This window comes from Strix uralensis, chromosome 6 (genome assembly GCF_047716275.1).
Source record: "Strix uralensis isolate ZFMK-TIS-50842 chromosome 6, bStrUra1, whole genome shotgun sequence".
Taxonomy (NCBI): Eukaryota; Metazoa; Chordata; class Aves; order Strigiformes; family Strigidae; genus Strix; species Strix uralensis.
The window spans coordinates 22,598,493-22,619,067 of NC_133977.1; the positions used below are offsets into that span (position 1 = coordinate 22,598,493).

The 20,575-nt window shown below is 36.6% G+C and overlaps 1 protein-coding gene across 1 annotated transcript in view; it reads left to right on the forward strand.

Annotated features, from left to right (window-relative positions):
* Positions 1-683: 683 nt before the first annotated feature.
* The window catches only part of SLC25A12 (solute carrier family 25 member 12), a 50,750-nt gene continuing 30,858 nt past the window's right edge, over positions 684-20,575 (forward strand). The window contains exons 1-4 of the mRNA XM_074873220.1: positions 684-742; positions 1,302-1,355; positions 6,738-6,880; positions 12,467-12,582. Of these exons, the coding sequence (XP_074729321.1) occupies positions 731-742; positions 1,302-1,355; positions 6,738-6,880; positions 12,467-12,582 (325 nt within the window). The 5' untranslated portion in view covers positions 684-730. The remainder of the gene's footprint in view (positions 743-1,301; positions 1,356-6,737; positions 6,881-12,466; positions 12,583-20,575) is intronic.

The window sequence follows — 20,575 nt, forward strand, 5'->3', positions numbered from 1 at the left end:
TTTCTCATTTTGAGGTATAAAGCAAAAGTCAGCGTGCTCTACTGCTAAAGTATTATGAGAGCCTGCCAGAAGCCACTGTATTCCAGACACAATTACTTTGTGCTTGTTTCTTTGTTTGAAATACAGGGCTACTACCACTTCGCAGCCATCGTGCCAGAGTTATCAGTCTATAAACAGTTTCAAGCACTTGCTATCGACAGGTACAGCCTTCCTGTCCCTCAAGGGAACGGCTTCAACTCTTAAACCAGAAATGAGTTTCAGCAGCATTTAAGAAAGTTGTTTTGTGCCCTGGAGGTGCCACCAGCGGCCCCCAGCAAGGACGCCCAGCCGCGCTCCTGGTGCCGTCGGTGGCGCGGGTGACACGCCGTCCAAACCGCTCTAATGCGGGTCACCAGCACCGCCCGCCGTGGGTCCGTGTGGCGGCTGACGCGGGGGCGAGGGGGTAGCGACGCCACCCCTGCGCTGGGCGCCCGCCGAGGGCCCCGGCCGGGAGCGGAGGAAGGGCCACGGCTGGTACCCTGGGCCGCGCGCCGGTCGCCTCGACCTGAGCCCTGCGGCGCGCGCCGCGCTGAGGGGAGCCCGCCGAGGGGAGCGGCCCGCGCCGCGCCGGGCGGGGCAGGGCAGGGCAGGGCGCTCATTACCACAGCGCTGCGCCGAGGCGGCGGCTGTTGCGGCGGCGCGGCGGGTGGGTAGCGGCGGGCGGCTCCTCCTCCTTCTCGCCGGGCGCAGCATGGCGGTCAAGGTGACTCTCCCCCTCCGTCGCTTGTCGCAGGAGGGGACGGGCGGACCCCCCCCCCCCCCCCGCCTGCCCGCGCGAGGAGGCCCGGGGGGGGGTGGGGGGAGACGGGCGGCGGGAGGAGGCAGCCGCCGCTGCGGGAGCCCCGCGGGGGGCCAGGGGAAGCCGCCGGCGGGGGCGGTGATGGCGCGGCGGCCCCGGGGAAGGGGCAGCGCAGCCTGCCCTGCCTCCGCCTCCTGAGGTGAAGCGGCCAGGCTGTGGGGGCGCGGGCCGAGGGCCCTGCGGGCGCGGGGCGCCCCGGGGCGGGCGGGGCCCGGCAGGCGCGGGGTCGGTACCCGGCGGGCGCGGGCGGTAGCGGCCGGCGCGGCGTGGGGCCGCGGCTCCTCCGGGCAGCCCCGAGTCTGACAGCTGTCACCGGCGTCCCGCGGTCAGCCCGCGGGTCATGTTTGAGGTCGCCCTGATAAGGGTCCTGCTACTGCTGCCCTTATCAGCGCGCGCGACGGCTCTTAACCCGCGCTCTGTCAGTAGCCCGGCCAGCGAGGCGTTAACGTGCTTGTGTTCACAGGTGCAATCAACCAAAAGAGCGGATCCCACTGAACTACGAAATATTTTTTTGCAGGTAAAAAAGATCTGTCTAATATTGTTTGATTGACAGACTTTTGTTTTTTGCCCTTTCTGCAGTCTGCCACGGCATCATACGCGTGTTGTGCTTGTGGGACGCTTAAAAGTTCACTTTGCAGGCACATTATGTTGGAAGGGCCATCAGGCATTGGGGGAAAACGGCTTCTGACACAAATCGTGATTAACCATTTCTCAATGATAATCTTAAGTGATTTTCTGAAGTATTTTCTAATTTCCTACAAAGCAAATTATTATAGCCACAACTAAGTACTGTTATTTTTTAAATACACTTTCATAAGATTCTGAAAAACTCTTCTTCAATGGCTGTGTGTTTTGTCCTTGAGGTTTATATGTATCCTCTTACAAATGGATGGATGACTGGCAGTGTTTTTAGAACTTAAAATTAATTTCTCAAGATTGATGTATTTCATAATATTATTGTGTGCAGGGCCTTAGAATTAACACGTATAAATAACAGCATGAAGCTTTCTCATTTCCCTTAGTTACATTGAAGCACGATCTGAAAGGAAAATCCAGTCAATCCTAAAACTTTGATAATAAGCTTTGAATCAGGCAGATGGAATAAGAAAAACAACAACTATGTTTTAGGTCCATAGTTTAGGCCGCTGGTATCTCCAAAATCACTAAAATACCCTTTTTCTTCTCTCTTTATATCAGGTATTACACAGGATATTCAGGAAGCTTTCCTCTGTGAAAAAGGAAAGAATACAAAATCAAGTCTTAGAGCTAATATTGTAAAAAATAGAATCTATTATTTCATCTTTGACATCTATCTTTTGGTCCTGCCATATTATCTAACAGTTTCCACATATGATAAGTAGACAGAGAGCCATTTTTGCCTGAGAGAGAGAAGTTATATTCCAAACATAATTTTTGTGGATTTTTGCTCTTGCATACTGGATTACACTGGTAACATTTCTGGAGTGCTTAGAATGTTGGAACCAAACCGTGAAGGCCCAGCATTTAGTTTCTAGTAAAAGATCTTCCATCACAGGTACATTTACTGCTGACCTGACATTTAGCTTTTGCAGATAAGGAATACAGTAGAGTATGTTAATAAAATAAGCAACGTAGAAATATGATTTTTTAGGTATATATTAATACAATATAAAAATGTGTGGTTCTAGAACATCACACAGGTCTTTTCCAACTTTTTGCGAGATACTTCTGCATGTTTGATTGCAAAGAAGTGAAATACGGTGTCAAAATACTCTACTCAACTTGGAAATGTGGACTTTTTGTGATTCTTGGCTTCCAGTCAGTAGAAGTGCTTGCTTCTGGAAATAAGTAATTGTTTGAAGTCCTTGATTTTGTTCATACAGGGAAAAGTGGAGAACAACAACATTGCACAACTGGATCTTGAAATTGTCTCTCTGATAATACATGTTTTATTGACCTAAAAAGCAGACAGTCTGGTTTTAAAACAGCTTTTTGGTCTTCTCCATGTCTGTCTTGCAATCTTCAAAGAAACATTCATATTAAGTTGTGGATTGTTTCATGCTCTGAGGAATGAAAAATATGAAAGCTGTCCAGTTGAGTAGCTGAGATTTGCAGTAAAAAAAGAGAAACAACACAGACACCTGTTGTCATAGAAAGAGAGTTTATATTTCTGTTGGATTATGTTTGACTAGAATTGAGTTTGAAATTGTGTTTTTTGTTCGATAGGTAGCAAGCAAACCTAGTTGCAAACTTTAAAAAAAATCAAAAGAGAACCCACTCTTTCCAAGACTTAAGTTGTAGAGAGCCTTGTTATGAAATACTGCTAGTGTTGCACACATCAGGGGTCAGATACTCTCTTTGCTGAGAGTGCTGGCCTGTTCTGTGAGCTTCAGCTAAAGGTCGTGCATTCCTTCCTAAATTTGGCTTCCCTTGGAAATGGGCGGAAGGGGAGATGTGAACTCTAGGCCTCTTCGTCATCCACCTTATCCATAGAGAGTGTGCTTAAATTTCCTTCTGTTCACGCATATCCTCTAATGTGGTACATGCCCTTTGTCCATCCAGTTTAAGTTGTATCTTAATGGATGCTTGATACATACCTTTCTCTTAGAATTTCTGAAGCTTGCTATATATTTCTTTTTATTATTTTAAACTGCTACAAATCTTAAATTTGACTTGTATTAAAAAAAGGTGCTATTATTTCTATGCAACCCTGTAACTATGAAATGCAGGCATTGAAGTTTCATGTTTGTGCACAATCAAATAAGTTACCTCTCAGGTGTGATAAAAGAGTTACGTAAAACAACCATTAACAGATTTCTTAGTGAGCCTTCATTCATTTTTCTTAGGCAAGACACAGTCAGCTGTTGGGGAATATAGTTGAATTATTCCCTGCCTGCTGAATGCAAGTGGAACCCATTCCAGCAAGGTGGGGAGAGAAACAAAAACAAATTTCCAATTTTAATACAGGAAACAGCCTGCCTGCCTTATAGCTTAGCTTAATTAAAAAGAAAATGTTAAGAGTACTCAGAGGTCTCTTTTGTTTTGGAACTTATTTCTCCTCTGCCCAGATAAAATCATTGGGATAGAAAACCCCTTTAAATTGAAAACTAACCTATTTTTCATACAATGCATTGTTTCACACAGCGTGGCAGTACCTAGTGCTGTATTGTACAACTAGAGTAGGGGTTTTGTATGTTCATGTTATGAGATGATGTTTAAAACATGTCTCATGCAAATTCATCAAGTGCTTACCTGAGACAGTCTATAAATGTAAGAATTTTGTGTTGTAAAGTAATATGATTCAAGACTGAGGAAAATACAGATTTAATTGATGTGTTATGTTTTATATGCACATTAAGATGTAATTTACAATTGCCTATTTTGTGCTAAAAGATTCTTATTCAAAAGTTGTATGGTGAAAAGATAACTTGAGGACAAATGTAAATGCCGAAAGGGAACAGCCTAGTTACTTTGTCAGCCCTTAATTTATTGGCTTGCTGCCAAACTCTTTCAAAATACCATGACCTTCTCATATGAAGCTCAGTGTACCTGTCAGTTAATTATTTTTGTCTCAAAATTTTTTAACAAAACTTCCCACAGTTCTTATGGCAAAACAATTCAATATATGTAATAAACTCAAATAAATTGGTGTCTGAAGAGAAAAAGATGATTGTGTTTAGGTTTTGACTGCCTTTGATATGCACTCTACTGTCATAGAGTTGAATTCTGTTATTCTTGAAGCTGTGCTCAATACTCTGCATGTCTGATGGTCCTTCATACATAAAACTTTCTTTGGATTGCATGTCTTACAGCAGAATTGTGCATTTTTTGTCACTTGTGTATATGACTGAGAAGAGAACCTTTCTGAGTTGATTCAGTGAAGCCACAGTTTTATTACATTGTTGTGTCAGCAGCAGTGCTGAATTAAAGGATTGCTGTCCACTGCTTTGTGTTCCTATTTTTGTGGAAAATATCTCTTTTAATTCTGCGCTAGTTTAGTAATCTGGTTTACAGTGCAGTCTTGCGAACAGCTGTCATTGCACCTATAGGGTGGAAGAGGGAGAGGTGATGAGGTGGTGTGAGGGGCTCATATTGTGGAAGAGGTACAGGAGATGCTTAAGCAGGCATTGATGCTGATGCAAGCTCCTTTACACTGAAATAGTGTTCTGACTGAGTTGGCTGGGTTGCATACAGCTGAAACAAGCATGAGACATGTGACTGACCCCCTTTATGGTAATGGAGCACTACACCTTAACAGGTATTGTGTGTAGGTCTAATTGTTAATATTGTAATTCTTGTGGGTCCCTGGCAGAGTAAGGGCCCATTTTGTTACTCTTTCACATAAAGCTGTGCCAACTGAACCAAGATACTGCAGTATATAGTGGAAAAGTTACAAATTACAGATAAGGCCATTAATTGAAGTTTGGGTTCCTTAGGATAGATGCTGTGCTGTAGGTCTTCGGGGGTATTGCCATTTCTTTTTCTGCAGAGAATGCTTATGTAGTCATCTTTTAATGACTAGAACCTAGAAAGGCGAATTATATTTTTTAAAAGGAAAATCAAAATTCTAATGAAACAGCTGTGTAGTTTTGTAACTTCCCATTCTCAGAATGAACACAGCGCTATATATATGTTTGAAGGTCTGCATTTAAATCATCGTATGTACAAGTGGACTGTACAGTAGAAAGTGGACAGGAGAGGTGGATTTTAAACTATGAAATGAGCTTGCTTACACGTTTTGTGAGCAAAAATGCTGAGAAACAAACTCAGTCATCAAACTGGATTGGGTCACAGTAGTTTAGGGAACTAGAAATCTTTGGAGAGCTACTTTCCTGTGTTCCAGGATGCAAACGTAGTTTAACTTTGCAATCTGAAAACTTAGGTTTTATTTCTAAGATTACTGTTATGTCATAAATAAACCACAAGATGTTTTCCCTGCAACTATACTGCCATCTTGAAACAAGATCTGAGGGATATGAACTTCCATAATACAGTTCCCTTTTATTCATCACTTGTAATGCTTTCTCGTCCTGTCTCCTCATGTTTTTAGTTGAAGATTGGTATTACCCAGTGTAACTGGACAGCTGGGAGTATGGAATTTACTTTATGCTAAAAAGTTCACTTTTCGTTTAAAGTTGACCTGTAGATAACCAGTGATTAATGATTTGAAACAGAAAAGTGATCAGTAAGAATACTGATACAGACATCTGATGGTTGTCTTGGTGTACAAGTAGTATTTTATTTTTAGTTAGTTTTATTAATATTTAAATTATAATTTAAAATTTGCCTGTGGTTTTTATTTGAAAATTTATTGTTAATAAAATTTAAAATCAAAACCAAATTAAAACATTTCAGTTGACTCAAATCCTTTTTGTCCGTGTGTGATTTTTTACTTAAATGAAAAACGCCAGAACCACTAGTTTCAGGAGAAAAATTAATCAGAAAATTTATTTCTCACTAAAAGAGAAAATAAATAATATGTATTCCAAACTAATTATAATAATGATCAGGAACAATTATTCAGAAGATATTTGCTACTAGAAATTGTAAGAAAATACATGTACTGTGCTTTCGTAGTGTAGCTGCAAATGGAAAGCTACGGCATGGCTGTAATTTTTATAAATTTATGCAATTACGTGACAGTTTCTGAAAATATGTAATTGTCTTTTTATTAGAAGATATTGGTCATTATGTGAATAATCTGTTCTACAGGGATAATCTGATTGTTGGTGGTATGCAACTAGTATAGTAATGCTATTAGTTTAATCAAGCCCTTTAATTTCAGAGCAGTTACGTGCAGACAGTTGTGCACCATTTTGAGTGATATTCAGTAAAGGTACTAGTTTGGTAATCACCGATAATTAGCATCTAAATGGATTCATTTTTGTTTGTTTGCTTTTGTTTTTTATTTTTACTCTAGTATGCCAGTGTTGAGAAAGATGGTGAGCATTACATGACCCCAGAAGATTTTGTACAAAAATATCTAGGACTTTATACAGATCCGCGTTACAATCCTAAAACAGTGCAGCTGTTGGCTGGAGTGGCAGATCAAACTAAGGATGGGTGAGAATTTTGCTTTCCATTAGAAGCTTGTAATGCATTAGTAAATGTGTGAGTGAATGAGTCTGATCATCTTCTGAAATACATGATTGATTTTATTACACTTTAAGCTTATTTAGATGATAAGTTTTTTCTCAAGTAAAATAGACTATAATTTGTGGAAATTAGGAAAAAATACGGTGTTTAACATGTATTTTTAAAATTAAAATTTATTTTAACAGGGTTTTAACAATTAATACAAATGCAGAAATTGAACTGCGAATAAGTTTAATGCAGTATGATTGCCTTGGAAAAGTTCTTGTCTGTATACTCACCTCCATGATTAGATACTATGTAGAATCTTTAGTAGCTGTAATTAAACGTGGAAATATGGAAGGCTTTCTTATTTCTGTAGTGTGCAATTCAAATCAAACCATTGAGGTCTTTTTAAAGTGCTGGATATAAGGAAAGGAAGACACTAATGATTCTATGAAGGAAGGTGGTGTTTGCCTAATCAAGATAAGGTCACCACATAAAGGTTTTCCAGCTCTGCTTACATGTGATATTGCTTGCTTTTAGCCAGTTCTCTGAACTAAAATACAGAATGTCCACTCTGCTGAGGTAGTACCTTCTAACTCAGTTGTCTTCAAAGAAGTCTTCTCTTGCTGTATGTAGGCTGCTAGTTTTGGCCTTGGATTGTAGGAGGAAGCATGGACATTATTAAAGTAAAGTGAGAAGATTAAAATGGGTCAGAGAACAGGTCAAGAATGCAGAAGTGTGTATTTTGTAAAGAGAGAGAAAGTTGCTGTTAAAACAGTATATCATATGTTTGTAAATATATAGATGTAATTTTGATTAAATTGAAAGCCCCTTAACTTCCTTGGATTTGTGAGTCTAAATCTGACCTTTGGCGTCACTTAAATGTTTTTGTTTTCCTGTTTTCTGCTTTAGAATATTTTATTAGTTTGCATAGCCTCCTGAGCAGCTTGCACAGTATCTGTGCTTTACAAATGAGATGGTATATGCTGTGTACATTTGACACTAAGTGACAAATGTCAGATCTCCTGTTTGATGTAACGTTACATGATTTTTTTTAAATAAAGCTGCAGCATTTTGATAATACATTTGATACATACATACATTTGATAAATCCAAATAACCTGTCCCTCTCTTTGCAGTCCCTGGCTGCAGTTTGTTAAATTGTTATGGATTGAAAAGGCTATTTTGTATGTATCTGTTGAAATAATAGTCTAATTGATGACTAGTAAACCAAGACGTTGAGTATCTTGTTTCTCTGGAAGCTGTTGGTTATCTTTTATGGTGCACATTTCTTCAGAAAATGTCTTATAAAAGGATCTTTCTAACAGTAAGAAATCAATAATTTGTTTTATTGCTACAACTGAACTTTACATTGAGATATCACTTTTTTGTTGCTTTCCCTGTGAATATAAGTTTTTGTTATTTTGTTTGTTTTTAATCTGGGTAATATTTGAAGTGAGATAATCAAATATGGGTAAGTGTGCTTTATTTACTTCTGTATGGGAACAGTGGGAATGGGAGTTACTACCATATGGTCTGCAGTGCAAAATGTTTTGTCTGTCTGAATACTTCTTTGAAACTTATCTTCCTAAATGTTTTAATCTGTATTTATCTCTAATCTGTATTTCATGTGAAGAATTTTTTATACCCCATCATCATTTATTTTTACATGCGCTTTCTTCCATTTGTAGTGTGCTGTAATGTATCAAAATCCAGACTGTAATACCTGTATCATCTGCACAGAGAGTTTAATCTGTAGCATGAGTAATTATTGTTATCTTCAACTGAGTTCTGGAATGTATTGCATCTTTCCAAGGACTTAAAGCTACTTTATGAAGTCCAAGGAAGTATCAGTAGTCCTATTGCACACATACATTTGTAAATTAAATGACAGCCCAATGACATCACACAGCAAGTCATTGAGAAGCTTTGGGTTCTGTTAGGAAATTTCATTCCCATATCTGCCATCATATCCTCTTAGCCTTGCTTCCCCTTCAAATAAATATTCAAAATGTTCTTGGTAACTTTTCTTTGTTAATATTTTTAAAATTTCATTTAGGTTTAAGTCTGGCACTTTAGAAAAAAAAAAGCACATTTTGTAACTGGCTATCTGTAGGCATATGTTTAAAAAAAATTGTTTTCTACTTTTTTTCTGATGGTAATTTCATCTTTACTTAACTCTTCTGGAGTACTATTGCCTTCTTCCATTACTACCGTACAAGACTGGTTTGCTTTAGTGGAACTCTGTAAGGTAGCTCTTAAAACAGATGACTGTTCACTTTCAAAGTGTTTATTCCTCATTGTTACAAATGTTCTGAGAAATTATGCGATAAACTCTAAATTAGAATTTGGCCTAAACTGCCTTGTCTGCTATCTGTTTAATACAATGGGGTTTCACAGATGCTGTAAGCATTCCTTTGTCTTCAGACTGCAGGCATTAGTTTTGAAATTAGGATAAATATCCTCTCTGAATAATGTACTTACATAAGCACACCAAAACCAGCTTCCCAGTTATATGAGTCAATTAACATTAGTAGGTATTGCAGTTTTAAAAGCAAAGATTTTCTTCTCTTCAGACCTTCAAAATTTCACGGTTGTCATTCAGTTTCCTTCATTGTAATTGCTTGTTTCTGGGTACTCTTTTTATCAGCATATTGTTCTTAAAATTTGGAAATGTGTTCTTAAGCTAAGTCCTGAAGAAAGAGTTATGTATGGAGAATCATGGCAGAGCTATACATAATGTCTAAAAGCTATGTTGTGTGGGGGAAAAAAGAGAAAGGAGTTGTAGTAGGAAAAAAAGGAAGAGAGAATTGTAAACACATGGCTTACTTTGTGTGCTTTTGAAGGGTAACAGTACAGAAGAAATGAGAGGAAATTTTAAAAAATGTTACAGATAAAATGAAAGGTGAGTGATTTGATATTGTTACGGACTCTGTAATACAGTGGGTTCACTGAATGATACTTGAGTAGCGATTGGGTGGGAAGCTTCATCATTCCATTTAATCCAGCTCCTGTTATCTCCACCCTAATGGATAATGGAGGATCACAGGGGATATCCCTGCTCTTAGTCATTTCCAGTTGAATATATGTAAAGGAAATTGAATGTGTCTATCTCCTTCTGCTGTAGGCACTATTAAAGTGAGAAGACAGCTTCTTTCAGGCTTCCTCAAATGCATTCTACAGAGATCGTCACTTGATTCTGTCAGTGGTTAGGAATTCCTGGTTAGGAATTTATTTGTGTGTCAGGTTTATGCTTGTATGTGAGGTATATTTTGAAATTATAGTATTTACAATTATTTTAAAGGATATTCTGTTTCTCTGATACTAAATCCTTATTTAACAAGATCATCCTTTGAATGAAATTGACTTTGCATCTGAAGAACCATTGTCACTTCTCTGATTTTTGTGGCTAAAGTGTGACAAATTAATATCATAGTTCTGTATTTCCCATATCTTAATTCCTTTCAAAATCACATCTTTTTCTGTATTTTCTGTATAATGCATATATGCAAGAATGTTAACATATGTAACCTTGTTTAAAGTATCTCAGTTCTGCTTTATGTATACTTTGACAGAGAGAGACAAGATAAACTAATGAATAGTGTGGCTTGATTTGTTTTTGTTGTGGGTTTTTTTTCCTGTAGGGAACAGAATTTATACTTGGCTCTTTAGCAGTAAGCAGTATATGTGTGAAGTAATCACAGTGAGCTTATGATCTGTGAAGAGTATTAAATTCAGATCAGTTATGTACATTTTTTACAAAAATGTACCATCTACAGTGATATTCTATGTTTTAACAGCATCTACTGAAATAGTAATTTTTTTGTTTAATTAAAAAATGTAATTAAAATTCTTATTCCCATTGTTAATTTATTTTATGCTAAAATAGATACCCCATCATGTTATTTTATAAACTGAGCTCAGGAACTTGTAACTGGATGGAATATTCTAAGTCATCAAGCTAAGTCCTCTATTTTTACAAGGGTGAAAACACACAGTAGTTTTAATAAACCCAAGTTCGCTGTTAAAGCCTAAGGCTTTTGTTTGCAGTATTCTGGAAAGCTCACAGTAAAGCCTAAGGCTTTTGTTTGCAGTATTCTGGAAAGCTCACAGTAAAGCCTAAGGCTTTTGTTTGCAGTATTCTGGAAAGCCCACAGTATATGCCTGCTCTAAATATCTTTATGCATATGTGATTTTGTTCTTGTGCCAACACTATCCTTTATCTTCTCCTGGCTTAGGGCTTATCTTAGAATCATAGAATCACAGAATCATTCAGGTTGGAAAAGACCCTTTGGATCATTGAGTCCAACCATCAGCCCTACTCTACAAAGTTCTCCCCTACACCATATCCCCCAGCATCTCATCTAAATGACCCTTAAACACATCCAGGGATGGTGACTCCACCACCTCCCTGGGCAGCCTATTCCACTGTCTGACCACTCTTTCTGTGAAAATTTTTTCCTAATGTCCAGTCTAAACCTCCCCTGTTGCAGTTTAAAACCATTCACTCTTGTTCACAGAAAAACTTTCTGCAGCTGTTCATACATACAGCATTAGGATCCTTTCTAAATGTTTTTTTTGTTAGTCAAAATAATCTGAGTTCCTCTAGAAAAGTTATTTATGATTATCCTAATAAGTTAACTGTGCATATGTTCAAGTCTGAGTTTATATGTGTTGAACACAAGGACTTGGATTTCTACACAGCGTTCCAGAGATGTGGGAACCCTATCTGAGGATACTGCTGCTTCCTTATCTCGCACAGAAACGGCTTTTCTAATGCATCCTGAGTTGCATTTTTCTGCATGGTGACTGTCTTGCATATGCAGCTCAGAATCTTGTGATTTGCCGTTCAACTCAAATCCTTCCCTGCCTTGGTCCTGTCTAACTGTCCTTATGTCCAAACATTCTTATAGTTTGTCTCCCTCCCTCCCTCCCTCCCTCCCTCCCTCCCTCCCTCCCTCCCTCCCTCCCTCCCTCCCTCCCTCCCTCCCTCCCTCCCTCCTTCATGTTATATTTGAAGTGTAATATTTTTTCTATAGACATAGTAAAGTATAACTTTTCCCTGAACCTGTTTGTTTTTTTATGAATGTTATATGTTGTTTTAAGAAAATACATATATTGTATAGTATATTCCTATACTTGCATTAAACTATCTTTTCTTTCTCTGTAGAAATATATATATAAATTAGTAATATAATGACAGCCCTGTGAATTTCATGGTGGTAGAACATCTATGGGGTTTTTTGTCTTCATTTTTAAGTGCTGTCTGCTTACATTTATAATTACAAGGTAATAAATTGTAGGTATTCACTGAGAATTGATTATATTTTGTTGTTCATGGATATAAAAAGTTCAGTCCTTTTATAGAGGAAGAAACTGAGTTACATAAATGTTAAGTAACTACTTAAATGTAACAAATACTTTTTCAGTTTCTAGTGTGGAGTCTTTTTTTATACTAGAATTTTATCTTAATAATTGGATCATACAGTTTTCAAGAGCAAACAGAAAATATCATTGGTATTGTGAATCCTGTTTTTGAAATATTTATAACGTCTGTATTTTCCTTTGTAGGTTGATTTCCTATCAAGAATTTTTGGCATTTGAATCTGTTTTGTGTACTCCAGATGCAATATTCATTGTTGCTTTTCAGTTATTTGACAAGAGTGGCAATGGAGAAGTAACATTTGGTAAGAATATCTAAAGAAAAACAGTTTAAGAAAGTGATTATAATAGTATAAATCGTAATAATGGTTCATCACCATGGGTGCATAGAAATGCATATTGTGCAGTACTGTACTGATTTCCTAAGAGTTTGCATGAGTAAAACATTTTTTTTCTTTCAAGTGATACAAGTTTAAGAAATACACAGCAACAAAATATATTTTGCTCTGTCTTCTTGAATCAAGATTTTTCACAATCCTGAAGTAGTTGATACAGTGCTGTTTCTTCAGTACCATCCTAAGTAAAATTCTTTGTCATGGACTTTGAACTCCTTCAATTATGAGGGATTTAAAAAATATGTTTTGGGTCTCTACATTATCTTTGATGAATTGTCATTACATACAGTAAGAGCTCAATATAGAAATGAAGGAGGTCTCATCTTTTGAATTGCTAGTTTAGTGTTCCTTTTGTTGAGGAGTAAATCTTACTTTAATGTTATGAGTGTAACTTCCAACTAGATCATATATTTGAAAAATTAGGAAGAAAATATGGCCTTTCAAGTTTTGTTAATTTTTTTTTTTCCTAATAATATAAATTAGTAATTGGACAAAATCCTTTAGGCTAACTATACTGCTTTATGGTGTTGCTAAATAACTGTTATTAACATTGCAGATTAAGGAGGACTCGGTTTTATTTTTAAAACTTCATATGCTTATGAAGATTAGATAAATCAATGCTAAGAATTTTAATAAAATGGAATGAGAATTAAATGTTATTTCTATCCAAAAGAATAAAGCTCTCAATAAAGAAAATACAAACTATGCTTGGATTTGTAACCACTTGCTGTTTGTACTATTTCATTCTTATGAAAATTGTTGCAACTTGGGGAAAAAAAAAAAAAGCAAGGGTCTTTTTATGGAAGCAAACTGCTTGACTTACCATGTCTGATAAATTACATCATTAACTGAAGGGTCAAATACTAAGCAATTTGGATACACAACATCTTGAAAAGAAAGTATTTTAGAACTTAAGTAAAGGTGAATTCAGTAAATGCAGTCATTTAGGAAGTAGAGAAACTACTACAATCAGTGTGACTGTGTTGACAATGGTATAGTTAATAATCTCACAAAATGGGGATACGCACTTTGTAGCTCTCATGAACACACTTGAAATAGCTGGTTCTGTAAATGAACAAAAAGTAATTTCAGATTGTATACAGATTCCTCAATCAGACTGAGGATTGTTATTTTTATGAGCACATCGTTATATTAAAGGCTAAAAGAACAACACAAGAGAAACTGTAAAACAGAAAATTGCTTGATTTTTTTTTCTGTATCTTTCCCGCTAAATTATTTTTTATATGGCCAAGAAATAGGAAGCTTTTAGGGAATTTAAAATTTACTATTGGTTTCTTGCTTTTACAAAATTAATTATATTGCAATTATTACTGTATTTAATAGTATGTTGTAACGTATCAGCGGTACATATTTTTGTGCTACAGTTCCCATGTTTACTGCTGCTTTTTTGCTTTTTTGTTGTTTGTAACATGGGCTACCTATTTTTCCTTCATAGGCATATCATACAAATTAATTCATGTGGGGAAAAATGTGAATGATGATATATGACATGCTCAGAATTTGGTAACTCTGCAGTCTAGTTCCAAGTCAGTCTTGTGGCCTACAGAGGCTGTTTCATAAAGGAGTCCTGCACTCTTCCATTTTCACACCACATAAACAGAAAGGCACAAAGTTTAGTTTCATGAAAACTAGGAGAATATATGAAATTAGGTCTTAAAGTTAAAAGTTTTAATAAATTATTAGAAATACACTGAACTGGAGTAAGTTTAGCCAATTGGTGTGAGAATTGCTATCAGACAAGTCAGCTTGCTTTTATGAATGAGTGTGTAATGTATCCGGTCTGCAGATAAAACCATGTTGGTTTTGGGAGCAAACATGAGTCAAGATTTTCTAGCTCAGATGCAATGCTATGCGGATGTGATTGCATTATTCCAAAGCTAACTCAAGCCTCTGAGTCTTGCCAGAAGTGACATGGATTTACTGAGGTTTTTCTGTACTGTGCATCTGGAACAAGGGGTGGAGGTGCCAGGGAGTGGAGCACAGAATCAGCTTGGGTTGGTTAGTCGAGTAACTTGAACTCACAACCTTGCTGGACGTGAGGTAATGCCTCAAAATTGTTTGGGTATGACTGTATGGCATTTTCAAAACATATCCTGATCTAATCAAATTGTCAGTTATGTGGAGAAAGTTAAGTCTTACATGCTGATTTCTAGAGCTGGCTCTGTATTTGAAAGCGAGTTGCTCCTGTCAGGTTCACATCTCCTTTTAGGATTTATTCACTGACATGGACTCAGATCATACTTGAGCACTTTAGCTTCTTGCAGTCCTCTTGAGCCTCAATCTGCCACTTGTCTCTTCAAAAATTTAGCTTCCAACTCTCCAATGAGGAAACTATTAATTAAGTTGTATTACAGAAGAACTTCTGTATTATGAGTTGAGAAATGGAAGAGGACGAAGAGTTTATGCTTCTTTAGAAACTATTTGGTAGAAATACTTGTCAGCTATGCTATGCTAATCGATGTCTTTGTGCAATACCATATGTTAATTGTTGAATTGTTGAAACAGGAAGCCTTCTGTCACTTTAATGTCATCTACTTTCTTATTGCTTAAGGACATTTTTCCAGGAGTTTTGAACATCCAGAAATCCTGTATGAATGACTGCCCTAAATGTGCAGATAGTATGCTGCAATATTTGTATAGTGGGTCCACTGCAAGAATATGAAATTGGACGTACTTTGTATGAGCAAACTGTACAGCATGCTCAGTAGTCTACATCTTTCAGCTGCACTGGACTTGCTGTCAGCTTGGTGAATAAAAAACAGTAAAACTACTGTTTTAATAACCCATTGATACAAGTGACAGTGTAGTTTAAATGACTTTTTAATCATGGAGAAATAGGAAAAAAGCATTTTCCTGATCAAATACTTGTACGTCTTCATAAATGATTCAGAGGTGAATATTTTATGGGAAATATGTTGCGGATGAGCCCTTACAATATTGCTTTAACCATAAAATATTTAAAAGGTAATAGCTAAAGCTGATAAAGAAAAGTGATTTTTTTCTTTTTTCATGCATTGTCTTTCTTGTTTTGGGTTGCTCTCTGTAGCCAGAGAAGACTGACAACCACTTTGCTTTTTTTGATCACAGGATGTAACTGACTAAGCTACTTAACATGAGTGAAAAATTTAAAAACACTCCATAAAATCAATGCTGTTGTACTAAGGAAACTTCTTTTTTATTGCTATCCTGTGCAGGTTTTTTGACCTAAATTCAGGTTAAAGAAAACCTGAATATTAGATCTGCTCAAGCTATTTTGTTTGGTTCAGTGTTGAAGCAGATGATCCTTACTGTGGTTAAAAGGTAAAAGTCTGTGACTACCACTGAAACTTCTTTCAAAAATAGGTTGTCTAACTGGAAGTAAAGGATTCTTTGTAATTTATCTCTTTGGCAAACCATACAATGATCTGGACTGTACTATTTTTAATTGGAATGTACAATTTCAAGGCTTTTTCCAGCTGCTTTTCCTTGTAGAGTCACCAGAAATATATCTGATAAAATTTGAGAATTTCAGAGACACTTTTTTGGTTAAATACCCATGCTGGTATGGATAGAAAGAACTAAAATAATGAGATTTTGAAAGTTTTACTGCCTTCATCTTCATGATTTTTCTGTATTCAGAATTTTTACTTTTTTTTTTTTTTGAGATAATTGGAAAATATTTATGGAACTGAACATAAGGTTTTAAAAAACATCCTGCAACTCAAAATCCAATTAAAAACATTTTGCAGAGTATAATGGCCTCTTTAAAGGCACTGGGGAGAGTAAGGGGATTGGATACCTAGTAATGCAATTATGTGAAAATTACCATGATATTGGTGAACTGAAATAATAAACATCAGTGTAATAGTTTCAGAAGCTGGGTATACAGTGATACTGAAATTTTGTCCATTTATTTTCTTAAACAAATTTTAATCTGGGAGAGAAAGTTCAGATTTCCCTTAATCAGGACATAGAGTTTGAGAACATTGGAAGAAGGTGAGTATGAAGACCAAGAGAAAGGCGTTGAATATATGTTGTTACAGTTTTCAGGAGACACAGATCACTCCTTGTACTCACTCCTTCACCATTTTCAAAAGACCAGTTGGATTGAAAATGCTAGAATTTGGATTTAATCTTAAGAGCTCTGCTTTATAAAATATTCTTTGCAACCATAAAGGCTGGAAACCATCTAAAATGTAAACAGAAAAAAATCTCATAATCACGTGGCTACAGATCTGAGGATGTAAGAAAAACACCATGTTTTCATCAAGTGTGCTGTAAACTAGAACTGCTACTTTATTTGGCTTCCCAGTAGCCATACATTAGTTGCCTGTTTTCAAGATGTCTTTTGCTTAACACATGGAGATAATGTAGGAAACATCACTGTATGTTACGACTTTCTTTTGTCCTCGTGGATTGTTTTTGTTTGCTTCTTTCCTGTGGTTTAAAACCACAGTTTTAAACACTTGTGAGCAGTGAAGGATGGGAGCACCTCATTATTTTTAATAATAATAATAATAATAATAATGTAGTATTAAGTTCATAGTTCATCAAGAGCGAATGGAAAAGAAGTCCATGGTGAAATTAGATATATTGACAATTTGTTGTTATGGCTGTCACTAATCTTAACCTTAAACAGTTACTAATCCTTTTAAAATGAGAGTAGAAATACAAGGTAACTGTAACTATTTCTAGTTTAGCTTTCTCACTTGTCCTGCCACTTGTCATTTTGCTCTCATGTAAAAGTAATTATTGTATTATTTACATTTGGATCACTCTTAATATACTTCTGTTGTATCAGGTGCTACAAAAAATGTCTTTTTGCCTGTAACTGCGATTTTTTAAATTTTATGCTTGAAAGTGAAAATATGTAAAATTTGCTGTTAGCAGAAGTAGTGAAAAATAGCAACATAGAATACGTTAAAAAGCATTACGTACATTAAGGCTGAAATATGTACAAATGGGACTGTGGATGACTTGAGTAGATAGATTTAAAAAACCCCCTGTTAAACAACAAACCTTTAGCATACTTATGCTAGCACTTTAAACTACCACATTTATATTTTTGTGTCTAACAAATGTGATTCATGTTCCATCACTGGTGAGAGGCAATGGCAAAGTCCGTTAACATGTTGATGGCACCGGAATTGTGTGAGGTTTCTGCTCTGCTTCTTGGGGAGCTGATAAGTCAAAACAAATAAAAGGTACTACCTCAAGGCTTACTTGGGTACTGAGCTTATCCCCACCATGGGCCATCAACAAGACATCATAGTGTTCTTCCTCCTTCTGTGAAATTCAGTACTGCCTAAAAACTTTGTTTTTCTTGTATCATTTTTCTGAGCCTGATAGGTAACAGTGTTTGATGGAGGTTGAGCTAGTCATGTATATGCTGCCTGCAGATAGCTGCTCCAGGCATCTATAATTTGTTTAAAATGATTGGGTGGGGAAATTCCGAAGCAATCTTGAGAGAATGCATGTCGCCTTGAAGGTAATATACTAGTGCACTAGAGTAGTAGGTTTATTGTTCCTGGGGCTGATGGTAAGTTGAGTATGTCATCAGGCTGCTGACTTGTATGCCTATCTGAGAAGAAAATGCATCGCTATAAACCTGGAAAGAAAGTTATCAGCTCAGTAGGAAAGAATTCCACTGTGGAAAGGTGAGCAAAGAGTAGGAGAAGACATTAGTAAATGAGCAACATATATTGACAGGGACAATGAATGCATTCTGTAAAATGTCATACTAAAATGAAAGGGTTTAAAAATAATTTGCTGTTTGCCCCCTGCAGAATAGCTCTGTTGGAAATTTGAAGTACTTGTAGTTTATCTTAATTTGGAAGTATTACTGGGTTTTGACTGAGGGAGGTAAAAAAAAAAAGGAAAAAAACCCAGCATCTGTACCTTAATGTTACCTGTTTTCTTTGTTGTCAGTGCTTTGCTTCTGCTGTGAAAAAAATAAATTAAAAATAAGACATTTGATTGTTCACCATTCAAAATGGTGAAAGTGTAGGTGATGATCAGGTTATGTATAATTTCTGAAATATGATTGTCTGCTGCTTCTCATCACATGAGTTGTTGGTTGTGGTGATGGCTATTTCCTTTAATATAAGAGAATATCCAACAAAATTGGATTAAAAAGGTATTCTTGAAATATTGTGAGGAAAATATCACTACATTTGGATAGAAGTTGTAAATTTTAGTGCTTAGATAGAGATGTTTGAGAATCCCAAATGGCTTTGGAAAATCGTATTTAGAGTTTCGGTGGTTTTAACTCTCAGTTACTCACAACAGGTACACGGTTTTGCCCCTGTACCCCAAATGTTTCATAAACAAAGCCAACATGGAATTAATTAAGCCTTAGATACAATGGCATATCCTTAAAGCCAGACTACAGTAATACATGCATACATGCAATATACATTACTGATTGTGAGTGATTGCCTGTGGAAGAAAAAATGGGTAAGGCACCTCAGTTCTCAGAAAAGCAACAGGCTAATCTGGATACCATTTTTTAAAGCTAGTTAGCCACTACTGGAATCCTTTAAGTACCAATACACTCAACTATTGAATATAAATTTATTAATTCATTTATCAGTATTATTTTTATGTGCTGAAAAATCTTGACTTGTGTTGACAACTAGTTGTAAATGTTTTTTAAGAAGAAAAAATCAATAGCGTAAGAAACCAATTCTTGATTGTTTAAGTAGTATACAATTAAATGCTTGAATGAGAGTTATGAAAAGACCAGGGGTTAAGACTCATTAAAAATAATTGGAAGATCTGTCTATATGAGCATGTATGAATTTTTTCTTACAACAAAAAAGAGACTTTTTTTAACCTTTCTCTAATGTTAAAAGAAGCAATCATTGCAAACAATTGAAAATACAATTTAAATTTTCTGCCTGCTTCAGCATGTTCTTTCATAAGTTTTTATTAGGAGAACTCAATGTGTATTAGAAGTCAGTTTTACAGATGTGTAAGTAGTCAGAAGTAGCCAAGCCAATAGATCCAACTAAGCAGGCCTGTCTTCTGTTCCGTTCACAGTTCAGTGCCATTTTTCAGGCTCAATAGTGAGCTGAAGTCATCTGTTGTGTTTGTAGTACATGCAGACTCTAGGTAGCTTGGTCAGAAGCTGCACTGACTCAGTGGTAGGTGGGGAATTTATATTTACATCTCCTGGTTCCTTGATCTCTAGCAATGGTGAATAAATCTACTACAGACAAAACTTTCAAAGGAAGATGGGCAAAATAAGATAGTTTAGCACTATGTATTGCGTGCTTTATCTCTTTTTTTTTAACCCTCACCTTGCATATTGATACTGGTAAATAGGTATGAGTGGACAGTTACAAGAAGTCAGGGTAGTTTTTTAAGTTTCTTGTTTACCTGAACAACTCCTTTAGCCTACCTTGACGTGGAAACTATGGTTTAAATTGCAGTTTTTTAACTATATGTTTGACCTTTAAGTAAGGGCTAAATTACATTTAAATCACTTACTAGTCCTTTGAATATGTAATCCTGAATTGTGAAGCAGGTGATCTAGCCAAGGAATCCTACTTGTGTGTGTCCCTATTCTGAGAGATTTGTTCCAAACATTTACCTTCGTTTCCTCACTGAAAAGATAAAACCATATAGTGATTTGCCTAGATTTGATCTAGAACTAGTAGAGTGACTATAGGTTTGAAACGATGACTGAATCGAGTAGTCCTTTAGCACAGAGAAAGCAACACGCTTACTCCAAGTAAATAGCTCTTGATGGAGTTACCAAATGATATGAAAGTTACTCTCATTGTGTTTTGTCTTTTAGCAGAACTATTTAAACATGGTGTGTTCTCACCTAAAATATTTTGTACTTTGTTTTAAATTTAAGCTATATGCCACATTTTATTTTGGTTGTTAGGAGGTTCTA